At 34.9% G+C, this 13,143-nt stretch overlaps 1 protein-coding gene across 3 annotated transcripts; it reads right to left on the bottom strand.

Annotated features, from left to right (window-relative positions):
- Positions 1 to 2,445: 2,445 nt before the first annotated feature.
- Positions 2,446 to 11,693, bottom strand: LOC117101107 (mediator of RNA polymerase II transcription subunit 8-like). 3 transcript variants are annotated; one of them, XM_033240990.1, is made up of 8 exons: positions 11,562 to 11,693; positions 8,447 to 8,565; positions 7,973 to 8,007; positions 7,406 to 7,515; positions 6,395 to 6,535; positions 4,255 to 4,342; positions 3,158 to 3,313; positions 2,446 to 2,944 (listed from the first exon to the last, which is right to left on the bottom strand). In XM_033240990.1, exons 1-8 carry the CDS (start codon positions 11,565 to 11,567, stop codon positions 2,871 to 2,873), a joined length of 729 nt encoding a protein of 242 aa, XP_033096881.1. In that variant the 5' UTR covers positions 11,568 to 11,693; the 3' UTR covers positions 2,446 to 2,870. The 3 variants fall into 3 exon arrangements, with proteins under 3 accessions (XP_033096881.1, XP_033096880.1, XP_033096879.1); XM_033240989.1 differs by having other exon boundaries at positions 8,447 to 8,568; positions 11,562 to 11,688; XM_033240988.1 differs by lacking the exon at positions 11,562 to 11,693 and adding an exon at positions 9,498 to 9,524 and having other exon boundaries at positions 8,447 to 8,568.
- Positions 11,694 to 13,143: the final 1,450 nt, after the last annotated feature.

Below are 13,143 nucleotides of genomic sequence, written 5' to 3'. Positions count from 1 at the left end.
TAAATATCAAATAACAGCCTTCAATTCCCTTCAACAACATCTAGCACAAGTGGCGGACTGTCAAGGGCAGCACGTTATGCACTGCTTACCTTACCTAGGGGCCGAGTAGAGCCTCGGTCTGGGTCCTGAAATAAAAAAATCCTTGGTAAGGTTCAGACACAGTTTTTATGGCTTACTGTATGGGCCAAATTGGGCTTTTAGACCACAATATTAGGGATTGTAATTTGGATAGGCAAATAATCAAATAATTTTTTTAAAATTTTGTGATCTGATGACGTCTTTGGAGAAGAAGTCCAGGCCAGTCCAACAGGGATTCTCTGCACTCCCCCCCCCCTCTCTCTGCTGGTGCCACCACTGGGCACGAAGGGGAAGTGGGGGCTCGATGATTATGTGAGGGGCACTAGCTTGCAAAATAAGGTGACTTCACTGCTTGAGCTTCAGCATGATTTTTTTGGGGGGTGCTAATATTTATATACTACCCTTGATATGGTTTTATTTAATTCTCTTTGATGAGACCGTGAAACAAAAGGTTAGGACTGACTGAATGATATAGATTGATAAAACAATGACACATATACTTCTGAAAATGACTGGAGTGTATCATTACGTAAGACCCAGCAGACCATACCTATCTGAAGAAACCCTAACTGATAGTTGAGTGAATCTCATCCACAAAATAACAGAGTATTGGTCTCTATAGAGTATTTGAACATAAGTTAAAGCCAGTTCAAGGTGAGAACAGAATTCATGTAACAAGGTGATAACAGCATCCCTAACGCCCCTATTTGGTGGCGAATCCAAGAATTTGAAATAGAGGGCCACAGGGAAGATCTTTCTTAGATGGAGGGTCTACACCATCCATGGTTGGGGCTGCGGTAAGAAAATTTGTGATTATATGTTACCTCTAGATGGCTGGAAATAACTCTCCGACTTAAAATTTGAGTAAAATTTTTATTTTTTTTACTCCACTTTATTTCCAATTTAGAAAAATTTAGGAGGGGGAACTCCACCTTGAATTTGCAAACTGATCTTTGTTTAAGCAATACTTTGATCTGCTAGCATAGACTTTAACAGAACAATCTTTTCAAAGCACTTCATGAGTAGGGCAGTTAGGCCTATAATTCATCAAAATATTTGGAGAACAAATTCAGGTCATTTAACAAGATGTTCGTATTGTCAATCTTTTTCTTGGATTTTGTGTTGTAACAAGCTATTTTTATCATACCATTAAGGCCTGTTTATACTTCAATGATAACGATAAAAAAGCTAAAAAGCAATTGTTCATAAAGAAAATGAAAGAAAGAAGTTTCTACATTAGAGCGATTCAATAACGATTTATCAGTTATGCGATAACGTCATAATCATGGAAAAACATTAAAATCGTAGTAGTAGCAACGATTTTATCGTTTTTCCATGATTATGACTTCGTCTGATTTGATTTGTTAAATATTTTGTTATCGTATACACGATAAATCATTAACGAATCTTCCTAGTGTAAAAACTTCTCTTATTTCTTTTGTTTTCTATATTAACAATCGCTTTTTTATCATTATCGTTGAAGTATAAACAGGCCTTTACACACGTTCTTGTGGTTCTCTGAAATTGTTTTAGTGTATTTCACTGCACCATGTCAATATTCTCTTTTTAATCACTATGCTCCATTCCATTTCTTCTTCTTTCTCATATAACCCACTATTTCTGATTATATAGTACGATATCTAGGATCGAGCCCCATACACATAAGGAGCTGAATTTCCAAATTTGACCAACTTGGAATCTGTTGTTATGACTTAATATTTTCCCCTGTGGCTTACTGTACCTTCATCAGCCGTAAAATGGTGGTTTATTTGTCATCAAGTGACGTACTACTGTTGTCTGTTGTAGATTAGCGGTTGGTCATATCTGGGGGGGGGGGGAGCATCATACTTTGCTTCTTTCTCGTATATTTCAACATGAGAAGTTCTCTCTAGCACTTATATATTTTCCAATTTGTAACTGAACTCGATATGGCTGGTAACTCCCAGAAGAGTTTGACAAGTCTATTTTTGGGCATGCCATAGTCAAATATTAACTCAAATTTTCCTCCCTCTTTTTTATTTTTCGGCTTGACTGACAGGGGGCACTGTCCCCCGCTGGAGCCGCGCCTGCATTTTTACTGACTCGTACTGCACTTTGCTTTTACTTTATTATTTTTAAAATTAAGTTGACACCATTAAATAAATCATTAACAGCTAAATAAGTTCAACTACAGTGTATGCCAAAACAATACCCCTGGTTCACTAGGCTTCCGTAATAAAAAAAAAATTAAATTGGATTGGAGGCAATTGGTTTCTTATATAGTGTTAAACACTAGTATTCAAGAAACACACACACCCACACACATCTGAAACAGAAATCAATGTGGTATGCCCTCCTCTTAAGCATTTCAAATGACAAGACAGGAACTTTGAAGAATCACTTGATTTATTAAAACTGTACACATAAAGCGATACACTCTAAACCATCTTGTATGATATTGTTTTATAAATCATAGATATTAAAAATAAAAAGAATTTGTGTGAAATAATTTCCCCCAACCTGGATTCAAACCTGGGTTTGCTACTGTATAATTATACAGATGCCCTAACTTAAAATCCTGTCCAACACATCTTCATGCATTACCACAAATCCCCTTCCCATGGCAACATACTGTATAATGCTACAAGCATTGTCAATATTATGACAAATGCCATGATCACAATGCAAGATTTTTGTATAGGGCCTTTGACGTTTGTACATTTCCATGTTAAGGTCCTCTAAGTGACACCCACATGCAACACATTTCTCCAAATGCCTTCAGTTATGCCATATTGATGCAATCACCAAATATTTCATGTTCTGTTGTAAGGGTGAACAGAACTTCCAGGTCGAATGTGTGTTCTTACAGTGCTCTGGGGCTTGTGTACTGAAGAAAGAAAAAAATATTACTGGTTAGACTACTGGTGTTCCCTCGGTAGTGGCAGAAGTTTCAAACTAAATTAAGTTGGTAAACTAAAATTTCAGAACACAACAGTAAATAAATGTTATGTTGATGTAATGGTTGTGTTTCAATAAAATATTTCATGGTAGTTATTTGACAGCAGATGTTAAAAAATTTATTTGAATGAAAGTGACATACTATGTTGATCCACGTGTCTTGGTTGCTGCATGACTGCTTGGCTGGGTGTGGGCTGTGTCTGTTGTCGGACTTGCTTGATCCCCTTACCAAGTGCTATGGTTCCAACTAAACTTTGAGTATCAGCTCTATTGTCTGTTGTCATATTTAGTCTAGAACCTGAGAAATAAATGGGGAAAATGTAGACAAGCTAAAGACACAGAGGGGACTGCTAGTTTCAGAAATATACAACTGCCACAGTCAGAACCAGCAGCCTTGTCAAGCATTCCTGAAAGCCCCATTCCCGGCAAAATTTCACTAAAAACTGACTTTTTTTAGAAAATATGCATTTGCATTACTCCAATTATTATAAATTATGGAAAAATATTGGCATGAATTTTAGGTTTACACAAAAGAATAAAAAAAATGAGAAATACAGACTATTTTTCATAAAATATTACCATTTTCTCGATGAATTCATCGTTACTAGGCAAATTCAGAGGTTGTAGATCGCATCCACTGGAATACTCTCGCATTTATGTATATGAATGTCTATGAATAACAGTCATATTGAAATATGATGTTTTAAAACATGCAACACTGTATATGTTTACAAAACTGATGATATCAATAATAGGTTTATAAAGCATTCCATCCTCTAAGTGGTGAGTGTAATTGCTGTTGGATGTGAAATTAAAAATAAAACATCACGTCACTGTACCAGCATGTGAATATTCCATGCTTTGTGGGCTAGGCCTAGCCTAGCAGCATTGGATAGTCTTATGTTTTCGGCGCCTATGATATTCTTCTCACGACCTATCGCAAAATCAAACATGAAAATTCATCCGCATTTATTTTTTGTGTGGAACACAAAAAATCAAATTTCAGTCTTATTTTACATTTTTTTCATTCTTAGGGATGTCTAAATTCAGTTAAACTAGCAATTCCGTATTATATTTATAAATCTTTATAACATTATACAAAAATTAGATTTTTCTTAAAAACTGAAATTTTGCCGGGAATGGGGCTTTAAGCAATTTTTCCTCCACAACATCCTGAGAGACCTCCTGAGATGAAAAACTATAATCTGTGTAATCAACACATATACAACACATACTTACTAGAAGAGTCAGTTTCCCAGTCTTCTTTTGCAGTGTTCAGGTGATCTAGCAAACGCCCAGTGATTTTATTCAGACTATTAATTTGTTTCTAAACAAGAATAAATCAAGGTTTAAAATCATAATTTCTCTACTCCTTCAGCAGAATAATATAAACATAAACATAAATAAATAAGTATTTCGGTGTGAATCACACCCAGGATAACCCAGAAGTCTAAAGACTTGTTTCGGGATCCTTCTGGTGGTGAATTTGGCAGCACACCGGGAGACAATCCCCTACAGCTGAGCAGCAATAGGAATTGAACCGGAGAACTAGAGATCACACACAGTGGCTACCACAAGGTTACTCGACTGAGCTAAGCTGCTTCATATATAGTTAGAGGTTGACTATTAAAAAAATTCTGGAGCGGTAGTCAACCAACAATATGGTTGAGCTTTAGACACAAGTGGATATACAGTCAAGTCCGTCGAAGTCGAATCTAATGGGACTGGCATAAAAAGTTCGAGTTATACAGATTTCGACTTGAACATTTTCGAAAAAAAAAAATATTAACATTAACATAGAACAATACTATGTGTACTCAATGCCCACAAAATCAAATTTTACGCAAGACCGAACATTTTTTTAAGTCCCAAAATTATTCCTATTCTTCCTTTAATAAAATACTTTCCAAAAACTCCCTATTCCGAATCTCGGATGATTTGTCCAATTCAGGACAGTAACATTCACTGGAAAAACCCAATGATAGTTAAATAGACATTGTTTTGTTTGGGTGATCTGACGTCATCACAAATGAAGCACATGTCTGCAAAATACCCTATGAAAATGAACCAATTGGCGGGCAGGCAAAGTTTTGAGGGGCGTGACCTGTTTACAACTAGACTGCCGACCAGCAAGTGGCATTGCCCAACGAAGAATGTGTGCTTGGAAAAACATATCAGACTTAAAGAAATAAATGTATGTAAAAAACAATATAAAAGTCGCATCAATTTTATTGGTAATAATTAAATTTGCTGAGCAGTACAGCAAAACAACAGGTACTGTACGTATTATGTTAAATGTGTCAAATATTTGCCTAGGCTAGGCCTAGTAAAAAAAAATCCAGGGCTTTGATAAATTAATTAAATAGCTAGGCCCTGACTACAACAATCTTGTTTGAAATGGGTTCAGGAAACAGGACAAAAAACCGAACATTGGAGCCGGCCCAGAGGGGTGTCTGTATTGTGAGAGTAGACTGCAACTTACGACATACTGTACGATCGTGTGAGCCATCATTCCACAGCACGCTGTCAGAGATGTTAGCTTTGACATGGCTAACTTGTTGCTGTACAACAAGGATTGAACTTTGTATTTTCACGCGGCTGTGTATTTTTCCCATGTGCACTATTAAATTTAGAACTTCGATTTGTGTGGTTAAATTTACTTTAAAATCGGCCTATCCGGACCGGAAAAGTCCATCAATATAACCGAAATTTGACTTTTAAAAATTCGAATTAAACAAACACAGTAATTACATAGGAAAGAATTGGGACTTTTCAAAAATTCGACTGACACTAATTTTTGACTTGAACAGAGTCGACTTCAGCGGACTCGACTGTAGTATCTTAAGGCTGAAGTATCTCAATCTTTCAAAGCTTACACCTATTAAGTTCCCCACTTTTACCCATAGGCTTTAATGATATACTCTGTGCTGGGGTCATCCACTATTTTCATCATATTTAATACAAGAGTACAAGAAACAGAAAACTACTTTCTGTGACTCCCCTCCCCCGAAAGAATACACAATAACAAGATACTTGTAATTTTGAGATCATCATTTTATATTTTCATAAGTAGTACATATTCCCAGTGGCATATCTAGGTGTGTTGCGAACACATCCACTCCTCTAACGTCTGAAGCCAAAAAAATCACCCTCAAGCAAATAAAAATCCCCTCATATTACCTTATTTTGCAAGCTAGTTCACACTCACTTAATTATCAAGCCCCGCACTTCACTCCACCCCCACCAAGTTCAAGGCTCTTAGATACACCACTGCATATGCCTACCCTAAAGCGTGTGTTTTGAACTCTTGAAAATGATGAAAATTATGAATGTGCCCCCCACCCCCAATGGTAACCTGACTAAATGTTAGAATGTATACCTGTGCAAGTTCCGGGGTAATTTGAGCTGCAATATTTTTGCGTTGTTGATTCTTTGATTCTATTTCTGGTTCAGGTTTTGTTCTCAAATAATTTGGCACCACATCATGATTAAAAACTGGTACTCTCCCTTCTGTCAATTTCTGAATGGATTTGAAAATTCAAATTATATAAATATTTTAATAACAATTGATATGTAAGTCAACTTGAAGATGATGGATATTTATTAAATACTGTACAGTTGCTGTAGAAATTGATACATTTCATAATAAGTACCATATTTTTAACTAAAACAATGATATATCACAGAAATTACTAAATATATCAATATTAAAATTAACTGATCAATTCAATACAATCAATTCACCATAATTAAAGCTTTTTGCCAACAAAAGAATACAAATCAGAACAATCAATTCAATAAAAAAAATCCAACAAGAACTATCCAAGATTGATGTGTATTTCAAAAACGAATGAGATATAACTGAGAACCTGATGCATATGAAAATCATTCATCCAAAAGCTGACATGAGGCAAGATGATGCCTACCAATGACATACATTAATGAGGTTTTAAGAATAGAGGCCATTTTACTCAAATTATGATAAACTTTAAAAGTTAAATCTTCCTCATTTGTTTCATAATAATGTTGCTGTAAATTGACCTCTTCAATGTTTAGTTTCCATACGACTGGAAAGAGTGAGGGTTCACTTGAGTTCATTTCATTTGATAGGCATGCCAAGTACAGTTTGTTGACAGATGACCAATGGCTGGTACCACTGTCTGGTATGAATAATTTTGACCTAGGTTCTGCAGTATACTCAGCCAGAATGCACAAATTGCAAAAATAGATTCACCCCTCACACCCTACTTTGAGCCTTCGCTATAAGCCAGTGGGAGGAGACCTCAGTCTGAAAATATCACAGATTTTGAAGTTGGCAGATATGTATGTAATCTATGTAAAGTATTTGTTGTTTTATATTATATTGAAATTTTCTATCATAAGTACAAACCTCAAGATCTTCATCTCGGTCAAGAGATAGTTCAAGAGGCAATAGAACCATGTTTCTAAGGGATGGAGTCTTGTCACCTTTGAGAACTTTATTCAACATATTTATCTGACCTGAAAACCAAATAAAAACAAATAATGTAACATTCAGACAATCTGTAAGATTGCATTGTAAATTTTTTAACATTCTAAAAAGTGGGGAAGGGGGAAAGTTTATTGGTCGTTACTGAGGAATAATGCACAAATTATTTCATTTGTAGGTAGTTAATTCAACACTTTTGGTCAATGCAGCTTACTACACACATCAAAAGGACCAAAATCATGTAATGACAAAATGAGTTGCAAGCAATTTATAACTATACAATCACTATATATTTTGCAAGTTTTTTCTGATTTGAACATGCACAGATTGTACAATAACAGTTATTTTTTTTATCATTTCTTTGTTACATTTACTGTTTGTCAGACTTTTCTAATACTGTACTTCAAGAACACACACATATATATATATATATATATATATATATATATTCCAAACTCTGGAACTCCCATTCCTCTACAGTCAACTCACTTGATAACAATGCAAAACTGTCAAGTACAGAAGGCCTGAAAAAGAATATAAATCATGTAAAATTGTTTGCTCCTTTAATTTTTCTTATTCCGCCATATAACACATAATATTGATAGTCAAACGATTCTACATAATGTATTTTCAAGTCTCAAATAGCTTTTAAATAAGATTTGAATAAGATTTATCTTAAAAACTAAACAAAAGGTGTTACACATTCTAACAAAAAGTTATATAGCATGTTTGGGTGAGTTGCATCGTCTACTTTTGGAGGCTCTAGAATTTGGTGCGATACATTTACCAACAAAACCATCCTTAGATTAGGGATATATATGTGGATGTGGAAGAAGCTCTAATATAATCCGCCTCTATATTTTAGCCTCTGGTTGAATCTTTAAAAAACTGGTCACCAACAATTGTTTCATCTTACTGTAAAATAATCAAATGAAGAAGAAATGATAAACAGGTTCTATTTACCAATTAAGCATTTGGTGTTCATGTTCCAGCTTAAGGATGAATGACCCAATGGAATGCTTCAGATCTTGAACACGGGACATGATCAAATCTAAAGAGGTTTCAAATGCTTTTACTGTATTCTGCTGTGGATGAAATTTAAAATGTATTTGAAAATGTCTAGAATATAGTCTGTAACAAAAAAAAAGACAAATATTTTGACTTAGGTGTACTAATAAATTAATTTTAGCACTTCTATTAATAAAAGAAATTCTATGTACAAAACACCTTATTCTCTTTTACTAACTAAAGTTACCTCATTCTTGAATACTTGACCTGTCTGAACTACCCATCTACGTATACTGTTGTTAGAGAAGGTTCGAATATTAAAAGGTCTACTTTTTAAATTATTTCACTATTGTTCCTAATTATCGCAAATTTTGTGAACGCGAATCCCCCTGGAATCCCCACTCAATAGCGGGTATTCCTGGAATTGTATTACCAATTATTTTTATTTGATTACTAATATTACAGTTATTAATTAATGTTATTTTTCTCTTTTACAGAAACAACGAAAATGTAAGTCGATTGGTTTGGACACGTATTGTCATCGTTTGTTGCGTTTCCCGATTATTTGAGCATGTTTAAAATGCTTAATAAAATGGAGATTTATGAAATTAGCATGTCATTTGTTTTGCATACGATTGTTTCTTGTTTGCTGCCTTTCCATTTATTATAAATGTTCTGATCATGTTTATAATAATACATATAGGCCTATGTATAAAAAAAAATACTGTGATATGATGAAGCAGGGCGCACCAGGAATTCCCCGACGAGGGGTCCCTGATAACATTTTGTGTTAATTATGGGATTTTTATTCTTTCAAAGGTACCAGCCATTTACCCCTCTGGGACCCCCGCCACTGTGATAAAGGAATATGGACTAACCAAAGGTTCCCACGGTACTCGTAATAGTGAAGCTCACTGCAAAACAAGTTTTCTACTTCCTAGATCTTTATTTCCATTTTGATACACATTCTGATTAATGTTTAAAATACACTAACAAATACACACATGTTTATTAACATGATGTTAATGGCCGTTTCGGGCTTCCTTTACTTAATAATCCGGAGAAATTCACTCTGATGAGGTCTATTACCTGTACTAGTTGCTTGGACCATTACTATAAAAATATCAGAAAGAATCGTTCTGTTCCCACAAACAGGTTTTCACGGTGAAAACTTGAGGGTGAAGGAGACACATTTTTGCACGCCAGTTACGAATGTGGGTGCACTTCTACAGGGATGGATGCTAAACACAGACGACTGGTTATTTTTAGGTGCAACGCATGTAATGGTCATTGGTAGTAAAGATGACATGCGTGCGTTTACCTAATTCATACATAATTAATTATTGTCAAAATATTGAATCCCGACACGATGGCGTGAGCTTCCATACTTGTGTATGTATTATACTTTATTGCATATATTTTACAAAAATCAGATATAAATGCATAGTTGATTGAACAAATTAATTCAATATCGTAACAAAACGCATTGGCCTTTATTATGAAGCATTCATAAATTGAAAAGTTACTACTGTACATATAAAAAAAAATGTACTGTACACGACCTCACACTTCACTTCTGGGACAGCAAGAAAAGAACATTGTTTTCAATACAGAACACACTACATATTATTTTTTTATTTCTTGTTTTAACCTGGTTTAACAACTCTGTTAAAACCAAATGTTACCCTTATGTTTATGTGACCAGGATAGATACAGTACTGTTACGTACTAACATGAAAACATATGATCAGAACATTAATGGTAATTGAAACGCAACAAACAAGAAAACAAACTTATTATAAACAAAAAGGCCTAACTATCACTGATCTCAAACCAATCGACTTAAATTTGCATTGTTTCTGTAAAAGAGAAAAATAACACTAATTAATAAACTGTAACATTAGTAATCAAATAAAAATATTGGTTAAAATACAATTTTATTTTATTATACCTGTATTCTGGTATATGGTAAAATACAAAAAGCAGAACCAGTCTAAAATTATTGTAATTTCAGATTAGGAACACCCGCCTGGAATACCCGCCATTTAGTGGGGATTCGCTTTTACAAAATTGAACATGAAAACAATTTTGTAGGCTTCTGAGCCCTTAGGAGAGGCCTATATATAGTTTGGGGCTAAATAGGCCCTAGGCTACACATTAATTAATTTTTCATGTTTAATTTTGTTTTACAAAATTGAAATTCATTTTTATTACTGCCACCCCAGACCAGGGAGCTTTGATAAATAAGTATGAATGTAGGCCTACATACAGGTATGTACGTTATTCCTAACATAGGCTGGCATCTACCAAACCTGTGTGGCATTTCTCTGGGCCTAGAAATAAAAAGGTCTAAAATCGAGCTATGAAACTTGTTCCTAACCTTCGGGATCTAACTGCAAAGGATAGATTGTATGTTCTTGGTTTACCTTCACTCAAAAACAGGAGGATTAGAGGGGACATCATAGAGGTTTTTAAACTAATTAATGAGATTGAAAATATCGACTTTCAGCGTTTCCTTAACATCCTGAACATAGGACTCATCATACACGTGGCCATTCTTATAAACTTTTAACTCCCCGAAACAAAACGGTGTTCAGAGACTCTTTCTTTGACACCAAAGTAATTAAACCATGAAACAATTTACCACAACATGTAGTCTCATGCACAACACTTCACCATTTCAAAGTTTCCCATGACCGACGCATGGAAACATTGAAAGGAGGCAGTTTCCACGAGTATTAACTCATAGCCTCCTTATATCACTACTAAGGTAAGAACCACTTGGTAAGAAATGGTTCCCCTCATTTACATTGAAAGCCAGAGATTGTCAGGAAGTCTCTCTATCCGGCGACCCTAAGCCAGAGGTTCTCAACGGGCGCCCGCGGGCCATCTCCGGTCCGCGAGTGCCTGTTATGTTTTGTTGTCCTGCTATCTATGCCAGGCTAGGCCTAGCTAGGCAGTCTTCTTCTCTAGCTAGGTTGCTAGGCCTTGGCCTAGTAGTACTACCTAGGATATGTTAAAGTAGAAATTAGATACATTTAGAGAAAGATTATGTACGATTTTGTATTACCTGCATGGCTAAGTTTGACCTATACGCACGATTTTAATAGGAAAAAACGTGCTTTAGCCCTAGCCTAAGGCCTCTCCTCGGTGTGCGCAAAGTCGTAGGAAATAAACAACTGCGCCAAAGAGAAAACATAATTATGGCATGCCAAATCCGCCAAAAGTACTTTTTAGCTAACCCATTCAAAAGTGAAACCCAAAACCACTCAATGGTAACATTAATTTATTTTCTTCATTAATATTTTGTGAGGGTTGTCTATCCAGCTAGCGCTAAAAGTTGTGACCCTCGGTACATACAATAAAGGAAAAACGAATAAAAGAGAAAAATTTAACTAGATGCTATCAACCAATTAATTAAATTAAAACAGAAAAATTTAACTGAAATGTTTTATAAAATAATTAAGGAAAATAAACATTAACAAAAAATTAACAGAATGTAAATAAAAATACAATTGACACATTAAGGAAACATTAACATTATTGAAATAATTAAAAATTAGATGAATGGAAATAAAGTAAAAACTTATTAAATAAATAGAAAATTAAAACTAACATAAATAATATCTTGAAATAAACAGATTTATAATAGACAAAAATGATTTACCCAGATCAGTAGGCAGGAATAGGGATAGGGTGGAAGGGGTTTTAAGGGTACGGATGCACCCCAACCCACAAGAGTTTCAAAAGATCCACTTATTTAAAACATTATTTCATTATCGTTCCTAATTATCGTAAAATGGACTCGGCAATCCGCCATTCGGCAAAAGCTACCCCACCACCCCCTCCATTCTTATTATAATGTCCGGACCACATGAAAAATGCTTCCGACGGCCATGAAAATTTAGATAAGGCTTATAATCCGGGCGTTTAATCAAGGAAGGCATGTATTTCAAATAGGGCTCTAGAGCGGGAATTCATACAAAAGGCGTTCATTCGAATAAATACGGTATTTTATCCCGTTATATTTAATAAACTAAAAAAGAATCCCACAGCTCTGTCCAGTGTTTCAAGAAAATCAAGAGTAGGCCTATGTCTGATTAAACTTGCAAACGGACGTTGACTTTGTCTACTCATTGAGTCTTGGGTTTGCATTTTAATATTTCAGATTATACCTATGATGGTATATCTTTCAAAAGAAATGATTTCATTACAGATCTTGAAATTAATATATTATCATACCCTTGATTGGAATTCATATGTTAATAAAATTATTGGCAAAAGCAATAAGAAGAAACTCGGGATGATTAAGCCTACCATCGGTTATGATGCTCCATAAGTTTCTAAAACATTCTTCTTATCACTAGTAAGAAGTAATCTTGAGTACTGTAGTTGTGTGTAGTTCTAATTTACTTCAACCTCCACTACTACCCTAACTCATTTCGCTCCACTCCTCTTCAAAAACACACAGCCGCCCAAACACTTTTTATTTTAAAGAGGGTCACTATTTCCACTTTTAGTCTGGGTTTTTTTTTAGAATGGGCATTTTCAGATTTTGTATTCCGAAATGATTTCACCAAAATTCGCAGTCGGCCTACTTTTCACTACACATGTTACGTTGTAAACACAGAATACAAGCAACATATAGTATT

Source organism: Anneissia japonica, unplaced genomic scaffold (assembly GCF_011630105.1).
Source record: "Anneissia japonica isolate Jap-2015-1 unplaced genomic scaffold, ASM1163010v1 scaffold4054_len1135799_cov195, whole genome shotgun sequence".
In the NCBI taxonomy this organism is placed as follows: domain Eukaryota; kingdom Metazoa; phylum Echinodermata; class Crinoidea; order Comatulida; family Comatulidae; genus Anneissia; species Anneissia japonica.
The sequence above is the reverse complement of the archived record's forward strand: the minus strand, read 5'-3'. Positions and strand labels throughout refer to the sequence as shown.

What these genes read in the sequence shown, in the direction of transcription:
- LOC117101107 (XM_033240988.1), bottom strand. An exon ending in TTACCCCGGAACTTGCACAG is followed by an intron (nt 4,343 to 6,394) that starts GTATACATTCTA and finishes ATTCTTGTTTAG; the next exon opens with AAACAAATTAATAGTCTGAA. An exon ending in AAGACACGTGGATCAACATA is followed by an intron (nt 2,945 to 3,157) that starts GTATGTCACTTT and finishes TTCTTTCTTCAG; the next exon opens with TACACAAGCCCCAGAGCACT.